Source organism: Ambystoma mexicanum, chromosome 14, assembly GCF_040938575.1.
Source record: "Ambystoma mexicanum isolate Mex_15411 chromosome 14, UKY_AmexF1_1, whole genome shotgun sequence".
In the NCBI taxonomy this organism is placed as follows: Eukaryota; Metazoa; Chordata; class Amphibia; order Caudata; family Ambystomatidae; genus Ambystoma; species Ambystoma mexicanum.
The window spans coordinates 606,667,700-606,687,435 of NC_090940.1; the positions used below are offsets into that span (position 1 = coordinate 606,667,700).

Sequence of the window (19,736 nt, forward strand, 5' to 3'; positions counted from 1 at the left end):
AGTGAGAAAAGTCTTTGCACAATGTCTTAGAAGAAAAAAGAAGAATCAATGTAGGGTCACAAGCTGTTAGACTTGTGAGTAGCTGAAGATGCAAGCAACTCTACAGCAAGAGGCAAGTTCTCTCAGACTTTTACAGAACTTTGTATTGAAGAAAAGTGCAGCAGATGACTTCTGTTCCTGAGCAGCTCTGCAGATCTCACTGTTCCTGGGCCTCAGTCGTGGGGACAAGAGGGAGGACTTCTGGGGACTCCTGCACTGCAATCGGACGGTCACCGCTCTTAACCGGCAGTCTTCAAAAAAGTGACTGTTCAGTGTTTCAGCTCCTTGAGTCTACCGTAAAAAGCAACAACGCTGTTCCTGGCTGTCGAGATTGGGCTTTCCTTGCTTCTGGGGTCCCGCACTCTGTTGAGGGGGCTCAGGCTCCATCAGTCCTGCTTCCTGGGGGTCTGCAGGATCTTCCTGGAGCTCTTGGCCAGCTTAAAAGCAACGCACACCATCTGGTGTTCCTCTCCCTGTCATTTCGGTTTCCAGCAGCAACTCCGTGGAAAGTCAACCAGCTCCGAGAGAATGTCCAGGTGGTTTATGGAGTTGATTGGTCCCACCAACTAAGGGGACAATTAGTCGTTGCAGGGGCTTCTGTTGGTACGAATTTGGAGTTTCAGCACAGCAGCAGGGCTTCACCGGGCAAACCAACGGTCCAGGAGTTGCAGCAGGCATCCTCTTCAAGTTCTTCTTTGATTCCTTTGTCCAGTGGTCGACTGCCTTCCAAGCCAAAAGCCTTGCCTTTTATTCAGTTCTCTCCCATTCATGCCAGCCTAGCCGTCGGTCACCCAGAAGGGTGGCTGTCCTTGCCGGACAGTCAGCCGGCCAATCACTACAGAGTGCATTTGGGGCTCCTAGGAGACTAAGCACATGGAGTTTCGGGCACCTCCCTCTCTTCCTGCCCACCCAAGACACCCTGGAGACAGAGGCAGGCGTCACTCGTGAATCCCGCCTTTTTGGCAAAGCGAACAAAGGGACCAAACCTGGTTTGGCACGCAGAGCAAGTTTCAAGAAGGACCTTTCCACAAAGAAATGGCAAAAAAAGAAGGCTGAGTCATTTTGACAAAGATGGCACCCATGGGTGCTTTACTGCAGCTGTGGAAGCAGCCCGCAGCAAACGCACACCACAGTAGCTAAAGGTAAACCACTGCCACCAGCCATTCAGTGAGGAAAGGGTAACATTAAAAATGTTACATGAGAAGCTACACAAAGGGGATACTAGGTAACCCCTCCAGCACCCTATTCTAAGATAGGGTATGCTGGGTCTAGAATGTTACAAAAGTCAATTTCACTTTACTGCTCTGGGAAACAGTAGTTTATCCCAGAGAAGGTATTTAAACCTTGGGCACTGAAGGTGCTGTGTGACACAATGTAAAAGATGATGCCTATCGAGTTTGTTAGGCTCCATAACCAAAAACAAACACAAAGTTCCGAAATCACATTAAAATACATAAGACAATGAAAAAAAGGGTCCCACTCTCTCCAGGTAAAGAAAAAAAAAATCAAGTCCCCAAATACAGCAAAGTTGCTGGGGGTCTCTAAGGTGGAGGGAATTAGCTAATTTCTGAGAATTCTCCCTAACGGGGCTATGTTTTAAAATTGCCTGGCATCAAAAGGATGGTCTATGTGAAGCAGTTGAGAAGGGCAATAGGTACTTAATAAAGCAGTGTGTTTAGCTGGATGGCCCAGGATTACCTCTTTACAAAACTTTGAGAGACTATAGGGAATATTTATCTAGACCTCTTTAAGACAACCCTCAAAGCGTCAAAAGACTAAAACATACCACACTAATGCTTAAAGATTCCCTTGCTTCTCCGGTACCTTATTCTGACTCAATCATGCATGCTGTTCAACTCATTAGATTACAACATACTCTTTCCAAACAGTTTTTTTTAAATCAAAAATATCAATTTACTTTCAATAAAAACAACATCACTAAAATTGCATTCATAGTTTATCTCCAATACAAAATATTGCACTTATGTCTAATATCAGTTATTGTACATTTGTCACTAGTTTTGGCACTGTTGACCACAGAAAAACCTACATAATACTCTGTTATCCAATACCCAACTTCGCAGTTAAATAGTTCATCACTGGAGGACAAGCTTTTCAGTTTATAATTTATTTTTTATGTCCTCTCCTATCCTCACTGGGTACTCTAAATTCCCCAATGCAGCGTTCTATTCATTCACACTTATGTCATTCATACATCCTTTCATGCTACAATCCACACTACCCAACATGTTACTTTCCTATATCGGTTTTCACAATTCCAGGAAATTCTTCAGGGGTTGGTATAACAACAGTCTATCATGTAGTGACCATTAGGTCTTATGTTCATTAGACTTCTTGATCAAGGCTCTTCTGTTCAACTCCCATCTGTTTCATTTCTGGGCCAGAAAGCCAAAAGAAGGTATCCAAGTTCGGTTTTTAAGTGGGAATCTTGAAGTCGAACCTCTGTTGCTCTGTGTGGTCTTGCTTCCACGCCCAGCCTGTTGCCCCTGTGCTATCCTCTGTTCACGGACACACCCAGCGCTACTGATATGTTGGGCACGGGGAGATAGCTTTTTGTCTGGGGCCCGTTCCAGCCCTTGGCAGCTCTGGTTAGGCACGCACCAACTCCGGTGCCTTGACTGGCTCAATTCAGGATTACCTCTAACATTTTCCCATGGGGAAAACTGCTGAAAGGTTTATTGTCAGGTGGGATGACCAGATTGGATCTGGTCGAGAAAAGAGTGTGAAAGGTGAAAATAGATTGAGAAAAGGGTAGGCTGAAAAGGGCAGACAGGTTTCTAGATTTATGGGCACATTCCAGCCTATGATGCAAGCCTGGCACTCTGAAAATTGTTTCATATTTTGGTACCGAGAGTTGATGCAGAACAGGTCAGGGATTTTGCGCAGGGGACTGCGTGGGTTGCATGATTTTTGGCTATACTCGTTTGCATAGCGAGTAATGCCACACAAAGGACAACTCAAAGAAACAGGGGGGAATCTAATGTTGAAATCCAACAAGATAAAAAGCAGTGCGGTCAAAGATCACCAATTAAGATCCGGTTAGAGAGAATTCTCAATTATGTGCCAATTACCATCAAGCTTAGAGACCCCCAGCTCTCGCTGGACTTTTTAATTTTAACCCTGGGGCGAGTGAGACCTTTTCTCACCCCCTCATGCGTTTTGACCAGATTTGGATTATGTGCGGTTACTGTTTTTTGGAGTCTGGCAAACTCCATAGTTATCTACTTTTTGCATGGCGACACAGCACCTTCAGTGCAATTTGGTGAACTACTGTTCCCAAGAATAGTGAAGTGAAATTGACTTTACTTACCTTTTCTCTTTGTAGGTCCAGCACACCCATCTTATGTGGAGTGCTGGGGTTTACCTAGTAGGCCCTTATCCTACTTCTCATGTAACATTTTTTTATGTTACCTCACTAATTTAAATGGATGCTGGCAGTGGTTTAATTTTCCTACCATTGTACTTTTTTTTTTTTAACCGCAGGCTGAATCCTCTGCTGTAGTACAGCACCGATGGGTGACCATTTTGTCAAAATGGCCCCGTCTTCTATGTTTGCTATTTTCTGTGTGTGAGGTCTTTATTGGGTTTTACTTTGTGCGTTGAGCCAGGTTTGAGCCCTTTGCTGGTTTTGCCTTTGACGGGCTTCAGCCCTGAAGCCCGCCTATGGCTCCAGTGTGTCTGGAAAGGCAGGAGGTGAGGGAGGTGGCCAAAACTCCCTTGTCCTTTGTCTCTAGGAGTGCCTGAATGCAACCAGTCCCGATTGGCTGGCTGTCCTTTCAGAGCAGCCACCCTGCTGTGCGATTGACAGCCTAGGCTGTGCATGAAGGGAGAAACCTGCTAAAAGGGGCCAGGGTTTTGGAACTAGAGGCAGTCGACCACTGGGAGAAATACCTGAAGAAACCGTGAACGAAGCTTGCTGCATCTTCCTGGGCCTTTGAATTGCCCTGTGAAGCCCTGCTGCTTTGCTGAAACTTACTTTGACAGAGAAGCTCCGGAAGGGACAACTTCTTCCCTTGGGTTAGTGGAACAAACTAACCCAGAGATGAACTCCTCTGGACCATCTTCCCTGACTGGCTGTACTTCTTCGCTGCTGCAAAAACCAAGTGCCAGGGGTAGAGAAATCCGTACTGTGCAACGTCTGAAATCCGGCCAGAAGCTCCAGGAGCCTCCCAAGGACTCTCCAGAAGCAGGATGAACAGAGCTCGAGTCCCCTCAGAGTGCAGGACCCAAGGGGTAAAGGAAGTCCAACCTGTATCTGTGTTATGCGACGGTGCCGTTTACGAAGCGCTGAAATCACAAAGTGCCGCAGAACCAGAAACAGCCCATCGCTGCCGATGCCCTCCAAACTACCGCCGCAGGAGCCCTCCAGACGTCCCCTCGCTCTAGTCCCCACAACTGAGGCTCAGGAACACAGGGTCTGCACTGCTGTAACAGGATCCAGCAGGGCCACTCTTCTTCAAACCAGAGGTACTGTTTCGACTTGGGGTACTTACCTCACTGTCTTTTTTTTAGCTGTGCTCTTCTCCGTTGAGATTTGCAATGGCTTACTTTTAGAGTTCATTCCAGCTCCGTTTCTCACAGCTTGTGACCTCACGTGATTTTTCTACAAACTCTCTAACTTTGTGCAAGACTTTGAGTCTAAGAAGTGCCCCAGCTCCATAGGCTGTGTCCCAACTGACTTTGGCTGTCCTGGCTCCCTGCCGATGCTTATAGCCCATTGACATTGTTTGTCCCTCATAAGTGGTAACTTATTTTAGACTGTTACTGCTGGGAAAAGCTTGTCTAGATTTCATTGGAAGAAATAAGTGTCCTCACAGATCCTGAGAACCTGTTTAATCCTTTTTCCTTCCTTCAACCTTTCCTTTCTGCAACCTCAGAATCTGCAAAGTAACTAGTGATATATATATATAAATGCCATTCCCGTCCTTGTGAAAGAAGTCGCCTCAGGGTATAGAATTTGTGTAAGAAGCATATCCAAAGGTTACCCACCAACTTGTTCAGAATCTGAAAAGTAATTTTAAAGTGTATTTACATTGTTATACGAATTGCCTTTTTAAAGAATGCCGATTTAAAACTGGATGTAAATTAAATAAATTATTATTTATAATGGAAACCTTTAGTGTAAGTGATACTTGTATTTACGAATGTCATTGCTACAGCTCACATTTACCCCTCTTGAGATGAGCCCGGCTGCTCAATCACACTACCAACTTCTGTAGTATAGGTCTGTACATCAACACAAGAAAATTCTATTGTGGCGGTAAATGGGTGGCACTACAAACAAGTGACACTTCAGGAATGCAGATTTCCTGCAGCGGATGTAGCCCTCAGGATGATGCCAACAGTCAATGCACCATGCCTGGAAACACGAGGATTCCTGGAGGATTGTGGAATCTGGGCCACTCTGGGAATCCACTGGATATTAACCACCCCTTTTGAAACAATTCCCTAAGCCGCACTTAATTAGGTTAAGTAGGTGGCAGGTGGGGTGGACCAGATACTGGGAAAACAAGCCACTTTACTGGACCACCTGCTATTTGTGCAACATTGAGCAATCGCCAGGACCAAAATCATAGAACAAGTTTTAGGCTCAAAGTGGAGAGAAGAGACTTAAAACTAAGTGAATTTACTCCAAAACGAACTAGCGAATAAAAGAAATGGTGATCTGGGAAGCTTATACACCTGAAAATCCTTTTACTAGTCGGGATTGGTTGTACATCAGATGTGAATTTCCCATTTTTGGGACTCCCTGAAAAATGAGCAAACTTATTTGGCAAGACGTTCCAATGTTTGGTTTTGACACCTTTGGTGGCGCTAGCCATCTAAATGGCCAAACCATTGCTACATATAAAACCTGAGAGTAAAAAGGGGATTCAGGATGGTTGGCATATCAACTGGCAAAGCTTACAACATGAAATGGCCCAGTTACCAGCCGCGCATTTGTTTTCTGCTGCTCGTGTGGCGAGGCGTACATGCGTGTGGAAGGAAAGGACCAAGTGGGACCAGAGCAGGGCTTGCACAATTTACTAGCCCACTCGCAAAAGGCGATTAGTTTTTTTAAAAAGGAAGAGTTATGGTGAGCTTCGACGCTTGATATTTACTGCAAACGGCAAATAGAAGTTTCACTGTGCGTGGCTCGTCATTGGGTGGATGCATTTTACCAAACATGCTTATGGTGACATACACCATTTTACTGAAAGAACTCAAATTGTTGCTCACCCGTCACCGTGGGCCAAGTGCGTTTCTCTTAGGTAGAGTATGCAAACTAAGGAAATCACTCTGCAAGTCTAATTGGATTTAAGAATTGGCATGGCCTGCCGAGTGTCTGGACAGCACTTCTTAACGTGGGGACAGAAGATCAGCCTACCAGTTAACGTGCGTATCTTGCCCTTTTACGCATGTAAATATGGCAAATGCGGACCATTTAATTTTGTACTGCGTACGCTTTGATTTATTCATTAAAAAAAAAACACACTTTCCACCACTAGATGGCAATGTAGCATTTCTTTTGCCAGCAGCATAGCCTTCTTATGCATGATGGTGAATTTCCAACTGAAAGACCAAATCTTTGACAGCTAAACGAGCAACATAATAAAGCACGCACCCTTTTAAAATGTGTTCATACCCATAACGTATGTGTTGGACAAGTTTTACTCTTTTGCAGAGGAGAAAACTAAGTTTTACTCTCTTGAAATTGCATTTACGCTCTAATTTGACAAATCATGCGTAAAATACTCACACCTCAAAATCTTATCTGGAGCAATGCTTAAGATAGGATTTTGCATAGACTGTTCCAAGAGGCAGATTGAGTGACAGGATCACGAACATCCAGCCAGTGCATCGACAGTAGGGGTTACCAATTGCAGGTGACCATGGGCTTGAGGACTGTTTTAAGATTGGGGAGGAGGCGTGGCCAACTGCCGAGCCATGAGGACGTAGTCCTTCAGAGCTCCGGCAAATAAATCCTGTGCAAACATCCTACAAATTGGGGCTGTACGAGTGTATGAACACACCAATCTGCACGCCATACCAGCAGCACTGTGTGGACGACCCGATAGCCGGAAAACTTGCAACAACACTGAAGATATTGGTGCTGAAACAACCCGCCTGGGGTCGCACTGCTTGAGCGGCAAAATAGCCGCTGATCATGACTGAAGAGAGGAATCTCTTGCCGCAGACGTCGGCCTAACGAGGGATAACCGAAGTGGCTGACAAGACCAACAGGATTGTGATCTTGCCGCCGGACTCCAGCAATATGGAGCTCACCTCGGAGAGGAGCTAGAAGCGTGAGACAGAGCACTAGGGGGGTGTGGGGTTGGAGGGGGTGGGTTGAAGACGAGTATAGCGGAGACTGGGTTGAGACGCATGTCAGAGAGATGCCACTGACTCCGCCCATCGCTTGCTCGCTCTCTGTGGCAGGGCTCTTCCCTTTCCCCCCCTGGGAGCTTCTCCCGAACCCGATAACACCTGTAGCAGAGCTGCGCAACTGGAGCGAACAGGAGGGTACTACACCCCACCCACCCCAATAAATCTGTAATAAACTCTAGGCACACAGAGTGAAGTGGACAATACTGCACCCAAAAGGTCTAGCACCCACACAACCGACTATGGGGCCTGTTTTCCGGACATAGTGCTGCCCTTCCACTGGCGTAAGGGTGGGTGTGTGCTTGATCGGAGTGTCGGTCACTGGGGGAGATCAACAGCTTTACCCCCCCCTTCTGCGAACACAGACTACAGGTTCGGCGAGCGCCCCCATCCCCCCACCGTGCTGAATTATAGGGAGGCAATCGAGGCATGTGGAGACGTCAGCAAGTCCCCACATATGTAAAGAAATACCTGCAAACAAGCTGGAAAGGACATGAACGCAGCAATAAAGACCCACCCCATATAGCACCTGATGGAACGCCTCGGCTAGACGGTGGCTGAGGAAAACATTGTGTGAAACCAGGGAGCGAAAACATTGGCTATTAATAACCCTACAGAGGATAGAAGACCCCCGACAACAAAACCTTATGAATGCAAACCTAGCTGCGAATAGCCACTCTGAATCACTGATTGGTTGCAAGAACCACTTGACTGCTCTCAGACAAACAGCAAAACTGACATTGCAGAGGCGAGTACACACTCCGCCATGGGCAAACACAAGAAGAGGAAAGCCACTACCCAAAGCACAATGGAGCAATTTGCAACAGTTACGGCGAACCCCCCTGTGGCGCCAGCAAAACCAGGAGCGATAATGGTGAAGAGAACATCTCCTTGAAAGAGGTTATCAACGCCATTGTGTGCTCCAGAGCATCCACGGGGGTAAAGATGGTTGGGATAAGTACAGAGGTATCACTCCTGAGACACGATCTACAGAAGCTTACTTCCCGAACAGGCGAGGCCGCAAATCGTATTTCTGTAATGGAGGATGGCCTCCATGCCGTAGGACAACAAATGAACAGAGTACTGACCCGGATCAAAACACTAGAAGACAGGGTGGAGAAGGGTGAGGGCAGATCAAGACGAAATAACGTTGCATTCTCGGCCTACCCGAAAATACAGAAAGACCCAGCACGGAACTTTCACGAGCAGTGGTTGGCAGATTTATTTGCTCCCATATCCTTTTCGAAGTTTTTCTCCATAGAACGAGCCCACAGAATGCCGACTGGACGACCTCCACCCAGCGCCACACCACGAACAGTGATAGCCAAATTCCTAAATTATAGAGACCGGGACGCCCTTCTCCAGATGGCCAGGACCTAGGGGTCCATCACATTCAACAGATCTCGAATTGCATTCTTTACGAACTACACTAGGGAGGTCCAAAGAACAAGGCAATCCTTTGACCCACTCAAGAGACGTCTACCTACCCTCAATGTCAAATATGGCTTAATATTCCCAGCACAACTTAAAATCTACCATAATGGCAAGCCTGTGCATGTCACAAACCCCAGGGAGGCCTGGAGCTGGGCGGAACACAGAGGGGACCGGACAGGAGATCCAGGAATGACAGGCTTGGTGTTCGCCATGGCAGATCACCTCAGAGGCGCCCACAAGGAGATCCGGTACAAGAGGCAGAACCTCTCATGGACAATGATTGAACCATGGAACTGACAAGTGGTGGACCTCAGACCACCAATTGGAGAACACGCAAACACGTCTCTATAATCGATGACTGCAGCAGATTTTATGCCCCACTCCAACAGCAACTGGCGGCCTGACATCTGAAGGCCCACCCCCCCACCCAGCGACTACCCAATCGGTCCAAGTCGCGACCAGACCGTCTGCTAATGCACCCTGGTTTAGTTGATTGACAGCAGTTTGTGTTCTCTTTTTCTTTCTCGTTCTTCTCTTTTCTCGAGCTGTCAATTGTTGTTCGGGCGACAGATGCTTCAAGTTCGGTGGAGTATATGTGGGGGTGGGGAAGTTATACATGATGGTTTTCTATGTGTCCAAGATACACAGCGCACATACTCTTACACAATAAGAGCACCTCCCCAGAACATTACACATGATATTCAACAGCAGACACTTTACCTTGGATGGCGACGTCTGGCAGTGATACACAAACCCTACTGTTCCTGACATGGAACGTTAATGGGCGCAAGGCAGTGGTATCAAGCGGAAGCTTGTCTCCCAAGCTTCGAATAGGCACTCACCAGATGTGGTACTACTTAAGAGACCCATCTGGCAGGTACAACCTGCAATCTATTTAAACGTACCAATTATCGCACAGCACTGCATGCTGGTTTCACCACAGGCTCAAGAGGGGTGCTCATATTGGTTCACAAAAGGCTCCCTTTCACACTCTCCAAGGTAACACAGGACATGGGGGGGGTAGATATGTCTATGTAACCGGAACACTGTGGAACCAAACCCATAATATTAGCTGTGTACACACCACCTGCATTAACAAACACATTCATAGAGGATATTACCCCTTTGATTGTCAAAGATATCTCAGACATACAGATCCTAGGGGGTGATTTTAATGCGGTTATGTTAATGTTAAAGGATATTTGTAACGTGCACTATCACCACCGGAGTGGTCCCTTTGGCGCTCTGGCAGCTCTGAAAAAGGGAGAGCCGGGTTGAGTTAGTGGGAATGAGCTGGAGAAGTGCAAAATAGCAGTGATGTGCTGTTGGCAGCCTCAGCCCGGTGGGTCCGTTGGCTGAGCTTGGGGCGTTTTACAGTTGGTAGTCGTGTGCTGTTGTGAAAGTCTATGTGCGGTTTGTTGTGTTGTTGCAATGTGGTGTAGTTTGTGCCGTTTGCTGCGTTAAGGCTTGTGGTTGTGTTTGGTGCGAGTTTGAGAGGTGTATGCAGAGGATTGAAGTTGTTAGTGGGTTGGTTATTGATGCATGATTGCACGCTATGTCCAGGCTAGGCAGGAGAGTCACGCTATGTCCAGGCTAGGCAGGAGAGTCATATCAGTCATTGATTTGCTTTTCTATCTAGATGCAGCGCATGATAGGCTAAAGAATTCCCTCTTTGTGTGAACATGCTAACATTTATAATTCTATCCAGATGCAACACAGGCTAGGTTGAGGATTCCAACTAAGTGTGGCACATGCTAACATTCACAATTCCATCTAGATGTGGCGCATGCTAGGCTGAAGAATTCCCTCTATGTGTGCACATGCTAACATTCACAAATATATCCAGATGCGACGCAGGCTAGGTTGAGGATTCCAACTAAGTGTGGCACATGCTAACATTCACAATTCCATCCATCTAAATGTGGCGCATGCTAGGCTGAAGAATTCCCTCTATGTGTGCACATGCTAACATTCACAAATCTATCCAGATGCGATGCAGGCTAGGTTGAGGATTCCAACTAAGTGTGACACATGCCACAAGTCATGAACATAGGATTGGACTGCACGCACCCGAGGGGCAGAAACCCTGATAGTCACACAAGACCGGCCACCTTCACTGAGGCATTGGGATTGAGAGATGTGTGCGTGATCACCATCCTGCAGTCCGAGAATACTCATTCCACTCAGGGGTTCATGCTTCCCTCTCAAGGTTGGACTACTACTTCTTGCCAACAGATAAACAAAGGGCGACCAGTGTGACCCTACTCCCATGCGGAATCTGACCACTCTCCTCTGCTAATGGAACTGACAACTAGGCCGCGTCCCCCGCCCATCTGGCGCCTTAACCGTTACTCTATGGGCTTTCCGGAATTTGTAGAAGATATCCAAAAAACTACAAAAACCTACTTCGAACTGAATACAGGGTCAGTTGATGACCCAGGGGTAGTATGGGAGGCATACAAACAAGTACCGAGAGGAAAGATTCTCTCCTGGACAGCAGCACATAAGAAAGCACACTTAGAAAGATGAAGGAAGCAGAGGTGCAAGTGGAACAGGCAGAACAATCAGATCTGGCACTGGACCTGCCCGAGACAAATCGCTCATTAGTGCTGGCCCAAAAAAAAAATTTAAAAAATTAAATGTAATACTAAATACTACATTTGCAGAACATAGCCCTAGACAACGCTAAGCAAGCACATAGAGCGATGCGCGTCAGAGTTTATGAGACCGGCGACAAGGCAGGTAAAATGTTAGCGTGGCTGGAACGCAGAGATGAGGGACATAGGCAAGTTAGAATGATTAAACCTGATAACGCAGAGCCTTTGTTAACCGACGAAGACATTGCGGAGGGTTTTGCAACTTACTATGCTGATTTATACAAGTCTCCTGAGACCCCAGTAAACACCTCCGTACTAGACGAGATTAACCTCCCAAACCTGATGGTTAACAAAAAGACCTACTCGAAACGAGAGCTAGTGCTGGCCATATCGCAACTCCAGTCTGGGAAAATACAGGGACCAAATGGCTTCCCGGTGGAACTATGGAAGAGAATAGAACCAAGCGAGAGTGCTGCACCTTCTGCGCGGGTATACACATTCGAAGGCACTAGGCCAACTACCCACAGACCTGAGGAAACCCACCATAATTGTAATACCTAAACCCGACAAACTCCCAGATAAATTTCGCTCGTATAGGCCACTCTCACTAATAAAAACTGAAACAAAAATTCTACCAAAGATACTGGCGAATCGACTACAGAAAGTCATCACGTCACTGATACACCCGGATCAATGTGGCTTCATGCCCAAAAGAGCCACACACGAACATACATAGATGGCATGTGGCACTAGAAAGAATCCTGCTCCCCAAGGTCCCCTGGCACGGTTGGCCTTTGAAAAAGCTTTCGATTCGGTCCATTGGGAAGCACTGTGGGAAATAATGCACCGAATGGGCTTCGGGGAACAATTTATGGGATGGGTACAACTAACTCCCGAGGCCGAGACTAGGGTGAATGGATGGCCATCTAAACCTTTTAGGCAAAGGGACGAGACAGTGCTGCCCCCTATCCGCAATGCTCTTTGCACTGGCAACAGAGCCTCTAGCTATTATGATGGGACATGCAGACATGGAACGGATTCCCATAGAGAGATGATTGGGAGGATAAGATCTCGTTATACGCAGATGAACTGCTCCTATACCTGTTTGACCCTGCAATCGCCTGTCCAGTAGTAGAGCGCCCGCTGAAAAGATATGAATCTTTCAGTGGTCTGAGGGTGAACTGCTCGAAATCGATATTATTTCCAATCAAAGGAGTGGAAAATGCTGTTCTGCGTAACTACCCTTTTCGTGTTGAAAGAAGCCACTTTCGATACTTGGGGATTCAAATTACGACAGACCTGAATGTATGTGGCCAGAAATGTACATCCAATCATAGACCGATTTACAGAAGATATTAAACATTGGATTGCCCTACCATTGACTCTACTAGGGAGAGCAGCGCTTTTCAAGATGATGACCATGCCACGATTCCTGTACATCCTTCAAAATGCCCCACTACATATCCCCACACGTGAATTTCACAGGATCCAGGAAGCTCCTGTGGAGCAATGGATGCCAGAGGCTGGCACTTCATACTCTGCAGCGGTCCATTTGGGAGGGGGTATTGGGCTACAACACCTGCAGACATATTATTGGGCAAGCCAAATGGCGGTAATAAATGACATGCTACATGGAGATACATCGCTACCCCACATTAGACCCGATAGCGCAAGTGGGGCGAAAATAGCCGCACATGAGTTTTTATACCAGAAATCTAACACTCATACCCCCAGAACTATGTCGTCCCACCTGACGATATTATGAGCAGAAACACACAAATACATTAATTGGGATGGGAAGAAAAAAAAATTTAAAAAAAAATAAAACACCCAGCACAGCCATTATAGACAAACAAGAACCTATCGAGTTGAATAATCTCTCAAAATGGCAAAGCTGGATAGCAGCAGGGATAACAAAGGTGAGTGATGTGATAATGGAAGGGAGGTTTGTACCCTTCGAAGACCTGGCTAACAAATTTAACATCCCCGATACCGTCATACTCAGTTAAATCATGCACTACAGCGTCACCTCCCCTATCTGAGTAACATGGCAGACTGCACTCCCAGAGAGAAACCTAGTTTTAGACCGAATTGATGCCAAAATTACCTTTTTGATGTACAATGTCATTACCTCCTTCGCTACGCCTGACTTTGTGAGTTTGAAGTCCAAGTGGAAAAGGGATGTGGGAGCGATCCTGCCGTAAAACTGGATAACAATACTGATGTACCCAAGGGAGACAGCCAGATCATCCAGACTACGCCTCATACAGCTCAAAATACTACACAGAATATACTACCCAAGGGTAGCACACTATCATTGGGGCAGAATCACAGAACCTAATTGCCTGCGCTGTCACTAGGAAGACGGCACCTTCTTTCACATACTGTGGGGCTGCTCTCACATAAGTTGATATTGGCAACAATGCTGTAATAAGACTATCACGGGTCCTGGATTGTGCTGTGCCTAGAGATCCTAAATTAATGCTGTTGGGTGTGGAAGACGAGGGATCAATGTTGCGATATGATAAATTGCTGTTCTCAACCTCCACGGCACTGATTAAACGTAACATTGCCAAACTGTGGGGGTCTAACATGACTCCGGAACATGCACAATGGCTTAATGAGTGTGGATTCATGCATAGCAATGGAACAGCGAGTATATAAGGCCAGAGGTTGCCCGGAGAAAGCCAATAAGGTCTGGGGAAAAGTGGGAGAATGCTCATTAAGCTGCTGTAAATCGTATACTGTATGCTTTATACAAATTGCTTCAAAGTCATGGATATATAATACTGCTATTACTGTGTGTTGTCGAACCTTGGACCGGAAGGTTGTTTGAATGTTAAGATTGGTGGACTCCTTTGGAGTCAATGTTTTATGTGTATTGTGTTATGAGAGAAAAAAAAACTATAAAAATGTGAAGAAAAAAATTTTTGGAGAGGACCCCCCCCCATCCCAGTGTAGACACGGGAGGGGGTAACAAGCCCCCCCCTTTTTTTTTTAAATACTTGAACTGGCTTCAAGATAGTGTGTGTTCCTGAGGCCACCTGTGACTGTCTGTATGAGCTCAACATATTCCTGATATAATGTGCGTTATCAGTAGCATGATAAATCCCACAAGAGTCCTACATCACATAGCACCTATTTAGCCCAAGGCACTGTGTGTACATTGGTTCTTGTAATCCTCTCGAAGAGGGCTCAGCATCTCAAATTACACCATTATACCCCTCAGAGTGACCTCTGCCATTTTGGCAGCCTCTAGTTCTTGTCTGATCGAAGTATGTAAAGAAATTTACCAATGGTTGTAGGAGAACAAAGGATGATTCAGAGTTTGACATCTGAAGAAATTTGCTTTCGGCTTGCCCATCTCGGCCTTAGTGATGCTACTAATGAGAATTTTTACGTAACTTGGCGACGGGGAGCTGTTACATATAGGAGGCTCCATGGTGCCAAATTTTGGTCATTTGAACGGTGGAGTGCAAATGGACCGGACAAAAGGCGGCCTGCATGGCGTAGGCCGGCCACCCCTTGCCCGCCACATTTGCACTGCTGTGCTAATGAGTAAACGCTACCTACCATCCTTGCAAGGCAGGCAGTGTTTAATTGCAAGTACTTCTTGTCGCGCGAGATGACCAACAGATCCCTGTAGAGTCTGCCGGCTTTAGAGGCTCCATGTGCATCCCCAGCATTTTCACCAGCATGAAAATGCATGCCAGTGCAAATGTTGGGGCACTTGTATGGTGGAGAGGAAAGAAAGGTTGCAGAAATGCAGATCCGAGTCTGGCAATGTAGGCACAGTCAGGAACTTCAATGAGATGAGGCCTTGCAGTACGAGCTGCGACCCCCGACATCCCCAGTCCAGGGAAAAGGAATGCCACTCATGGCCGTCATGGAGAGGCACTGCATCAAATCACATTAATCGGCACGTTGAAGGAGGCTGGTGCAGAGCTTCATACCTTCCACAAGCAGTCGGCCGTCTGGAGAGCAGGTTCAGCAATCCAGTTGAGTGGGCAAGGATGGAATCAGTGAGTGAAAACAGTACCCAATCATACAGCAAGCATCTTTCAGCGGTGTAGATCATCCAATAGCCAGCCATCCATCAAAGAAAGTATAACAACACGCAGAAATCCGAGTTCTACAAGAAAGATAACGCAATGTGCATGCCTGCAAGTCTCCCTTTTTGGGAAAAATGCTTCTTGGTGGTAGAGGGTGGCTACGATTACACCGCCCTATATACAGGAACCCATTGACTGGAATAACTGGCCTTGTTAGGAACTATATAGAGATGTCCAGAGAATGAAAACAATTACAAGTGCCACCTTGGAAAGACTGTGGCCCATTCACAGCAGTGCCTTTTCCCACATTACAGAAAGGTGCACAGTAGAGAACACAACCCAAATTGCACAGCATTGCAATTTTGCAACTCTCCCTTTCAGCACTCTGGCAATGAAAGCCTCTCTGCTCATCACATATTCAGGAACTAGCTTTACACGTTGGTTAGTTCTTCCTTGAAAACGCGTGGGACTTAATCAAAGGCACTAGTGGATTTCATGCAACAGACATTAACATGCGTTACAGCTGGGGGGTGGGAGGGTGGCACAGCACACGAGCAGCTCTCCACTACTACATAACAGCTTATGATCGCGCAGAGGCAAACAGCGGATTCTGAAGACCCATGTGATAACCTTCAATGAGGCCTTTTTCTAAAACAATGGTTTTGAACAACAGCAAGGAATACAGCGTGACTCCTGGTGCATCAGCATAACGTTTAATTTGGCGCTTTCTGGCGTTACTAACATGTAACCAACTCCTTCCCTTTAACATTTGTGTAATAGCTGCCACATTTTAAACGTAAAATCCACCAATATTGTCCCTTTAAAGCAGTTGTGCCTACTCACCGGTCCAATCGAGTTTGATATTCCACTCGTAGAAGAAGATGAGCTTGCCTTTCCGGTTATTGATGGAGGCTTCACCTTCTACTTTGCTTACTTCGGTCACCTCACATGACCCCTCCTCGCTCTCCACCCTCACTGCCATAAACAGCTCTTTCAGTTTGTCTGTAGACCAACTGGAAGCATCACGCTCCGTCCTGTTTTAGGAGGGAGGTAGGCGTGTCACTTATCAAGCAGAAGATATTTCACCCTGAATACCCTTTTACAATGAGGATTTCTGACAGAAGCTGCACAAGATCGATAGCAATTTAAACTTGAGAAAAACCTACCTCGATATCCACTCTGAAAGAAATCATGATTAAACAAACTGCATTGTGGTTTCATTGAAAATGGTTCATAGAAAGACAGCAAAACGGTTTCAAAACCTAAAAACAAAATCCTAGTAACGTGAGTGTGAATCTTCTCCCTCCTTAGTGGAAGTGGGAAAAAAAACATGCAAACTGAAACACACAGATGTGTTGGAACATGACTTTAATGGACAATATAGACCACAACTGGTCAAGGACCGAGTATCCGCATTATAGACTAGCCCGAAAACTCGGACCTAGCAGCAGCAGCAAAATAATCAGGCAGCCGACAGTCCGGTTAAATATGCAGAGGCGCAAATCAATCAAGGGGGCCCCAGATCTTTCTTTAGGAAATTTCACTCTGAATAATAAACCTCCTCTTCACATACTTGCACACCAATGGTAACGATGGATCAGATGATAGTTTAGTGCTTTGTAAGGGATCACTGTAAGTAAAGAGACATTCGCAAGGAACGGAAAAGCCACTTAAGGTGGATGACGCTGTGCAGACCATATATGAAGCCAAAGCCCTAACTTGTCACGCTAGTGTTGTGTCGATGTATTTCTGAATGTCCCATAACTGGCTTAGCAATGTTTCGCGGATGAGGTCTAAAACACTAATACTGTTGTGTGCCCCCGCCCCCTACGGGCCCACTCCCCCCACGGGCTCTCGAGCACCCCAGTCAGAGTACTCCCTGTGCTCTGTTGCACGAGCTAGTGAGCTTGCCTTCTTATAGTTCCTACTATGGCTTTGCGTAGTTCTGGGACATTCAAGCAAGGACAGGTGGAGTGCAAGAGTAAAGCAATAAAGACATTCGCTTGGGAAACAAGGGAAGCCTTTATCTGAACCACACATGCATGGTACCCAAAGACTAGGAATAGCGGATAACAGTTGATAACACATATGACGTATTCCACTTGGATCCCTACGCCCACACGGGATTGACACCAAGTGAATGCATGATGCCTTATCATGGTTTCAACAGTTTACTCAAGGGAAAAAAACACCCAAACCCCTCTGGTTCGTGGTTCGCGCTCACGCAGCCAAATCAGAAAGATTGATGCTACTTTGACCTCGCATATGGAGACACTGGCCTCCCACCCCTCCCCATGAGGACCGTTTCCTTTGCTGGCCTCCTGCTGCTGCAGTGCTGGATACTCCTGCTTGCTCCCCTTAGTAACAGCTGAGCTGTCAATCCACCCCCTTTTCTTTGTGTGAGATCACCCAATCCTGCTTTTGCCCTTTGAATTCTAGCATTGCTAATTGCGTTCCCCATTTCAAATGTAGGACTACAAGGGCTCAGCCCCTCGCCCCCTCCCCTGGCGTGGCACGAGTGCTCTCTAGCTGCCCTTCCCTGGCAGCCCCACTCTCTATACCCCTGAAGGGGCTCACCCCCCCACCCCCTGGCGTGGCACGAGTGTTCTCTAGCTGCCCATCCCTGGCAGCCCCACTCTCTATGCCCCTGAAAGGACTCAGTCCCTCGCCCCCTCACCTGGCGTGGCACGAGTGCTCTCTAGCTGCCCATCCCTGGCAGCCCCACTCTCTATGCCCCTGAAAGGGCTCAGTCCCTCGCCCCCTCCCCTGGCGTGGCACGAGTGCTCTCTAGCTGCCCAACCTGGCAGCCCCACTCTCTATGCCCCTAAAAAAGGACTCAGTCCCTCGCCCCTCCCCTGGCGTGGCACGAGTGCTCTCTAGCTGGCCATCCCTGGCAGCCCCACTCTCTATGCCCCTGAAGGGGCTCACTCCCCCCCACCCCCTGGCGTGGCACGAGTGCTCTCTAGCTGGCCATCCCTGGCAGCCAAACTCTCTATGCCCCTGAAAGGGCTCAGTCCCTCGCCCCTCCCCTGGCGTGGCACGAGTGCTCTCTAACTGCCCATCCCCCTCTCTATGCCCCTGAAAGGGCTCAGTCCCTCGCCCCCTCACCTGGCGTGGCACGAGTGCTCTCTAGCTGCCCATCCCTGGCAGCCCCACACTCTATGCCCCTGAAGGGGCTCACTCCCCTCCACCCCCTGGCGTGGCGCGAGTGCTCTCTAGCTGCCCATCCCTGGCAGCCCCACTCTCTATGCCCCTGAAGGGGCTCACTCCCCTCCACCCCCTGGCGTGGCGCGAGTGCTCTCTAGCTGCCCATCCCTGGCAGCCCCACTCTCTATGCCCCTGAAGGGGCTCACTCCCCTCCACCCCCTGGCGTGGCACGAGTGCCCTCTAGCTGCCCATCCCTAGCAGCCCCACTCTCTTTCTATGCCTCTGGAAGGGCTCACTGTGGTCGTTCCCATCTCGACCCCCCCCTTCGCCCCCCTGCCCGCCTCACCAGTGCCAGTTGTTGACGTTGGTGGCATCGGCCCGCTGCTCCACGATCCAGCGTGGGTCACCCTGGCCCCACTTGGCCATGACGGTCCGCCCGCCCTCTGTGCCTCTAGCCGCCTGACTGCAATGGCTGCGCCTGGGGGTGCTTCTGGGGCCTCCGCTGCGTGCCCGACTGCAATCCTGCTCTCTCCGCCGGGTTCTCACGCTCCGCGATCCCCCGCTGGCTCCCGGGCTCTGCCGTTGCCGCTCAGCACGCCTGTCTGCCCGCAGCTCCTCTGCCGGCTTCCTGTCCGCCCGCTTGGTTCGCTCCGCCCGGATCCTTTCCTTTCAGGACGGGACAGTGTCACAGAGCGTCGAAATTACTAGAAAAGCCTGGAAAATGCCGGCACCTACGACACTTCCGGTCACGCCCCCTGCCAAAACTAGACGACCGGAAGCAGCTGCGAGACTGTACAGGATACAGTGTTCATGGCGCGCATGCGCACGTCCAAACAAGCACTGGGAATGCTGACAGTTTGGGGTCTTGTGTAGGCATGGGAAAGGCACTTGCCAGGCACCACCGTAGTGGTGTTATAATTAATTATGATTGTTCTTTTATTAGGCTCTTAATACCAGCGAGTGGTTTCTAAGTGTGGGATCAGGATTCGGATCTATGTTGCACTGTGTTTACTTGCTTCCAAGACAAAAGCTTGGCCCTCGGCTATCCTTCCTCAGCAAGTTGTTTAGCTAGTGATGGTGC

At 47.9% G+C, this 19,736-nt stretch overlaps 1 protein-coding gene across 1 annotated transcript in view; it reads right to left on the bottom strand.

The window, feature by feature from the left end:
- AHSA1 (activator of HSP90 ATPase activity 1) overlaps positions 1-19,429 on the bottom strand; it is a 164,108-nt gene extending 144,679 nt beyond the window's left edge. The window contains exons 1-2 of the mRNA XM_069637993.1: positions 19,002-19,429; positions 16,352-16,542 (exon numbers count right to left, since the gene is read on the bottom strand). Of these exons, the coding sequence (XP_069494094.1) occupies positions 16,352-16,542; positions 19,002-19,081 (271 nt within the window). The 5' untranslated portion in view covers positions 19,082-19,429. The remainder of the gene's footprint in view (positions 1-16,351; positions 16,543-19,001) is intronic.
- Positions 19,430-19,736: the final 307 nt, after the last annotated feature.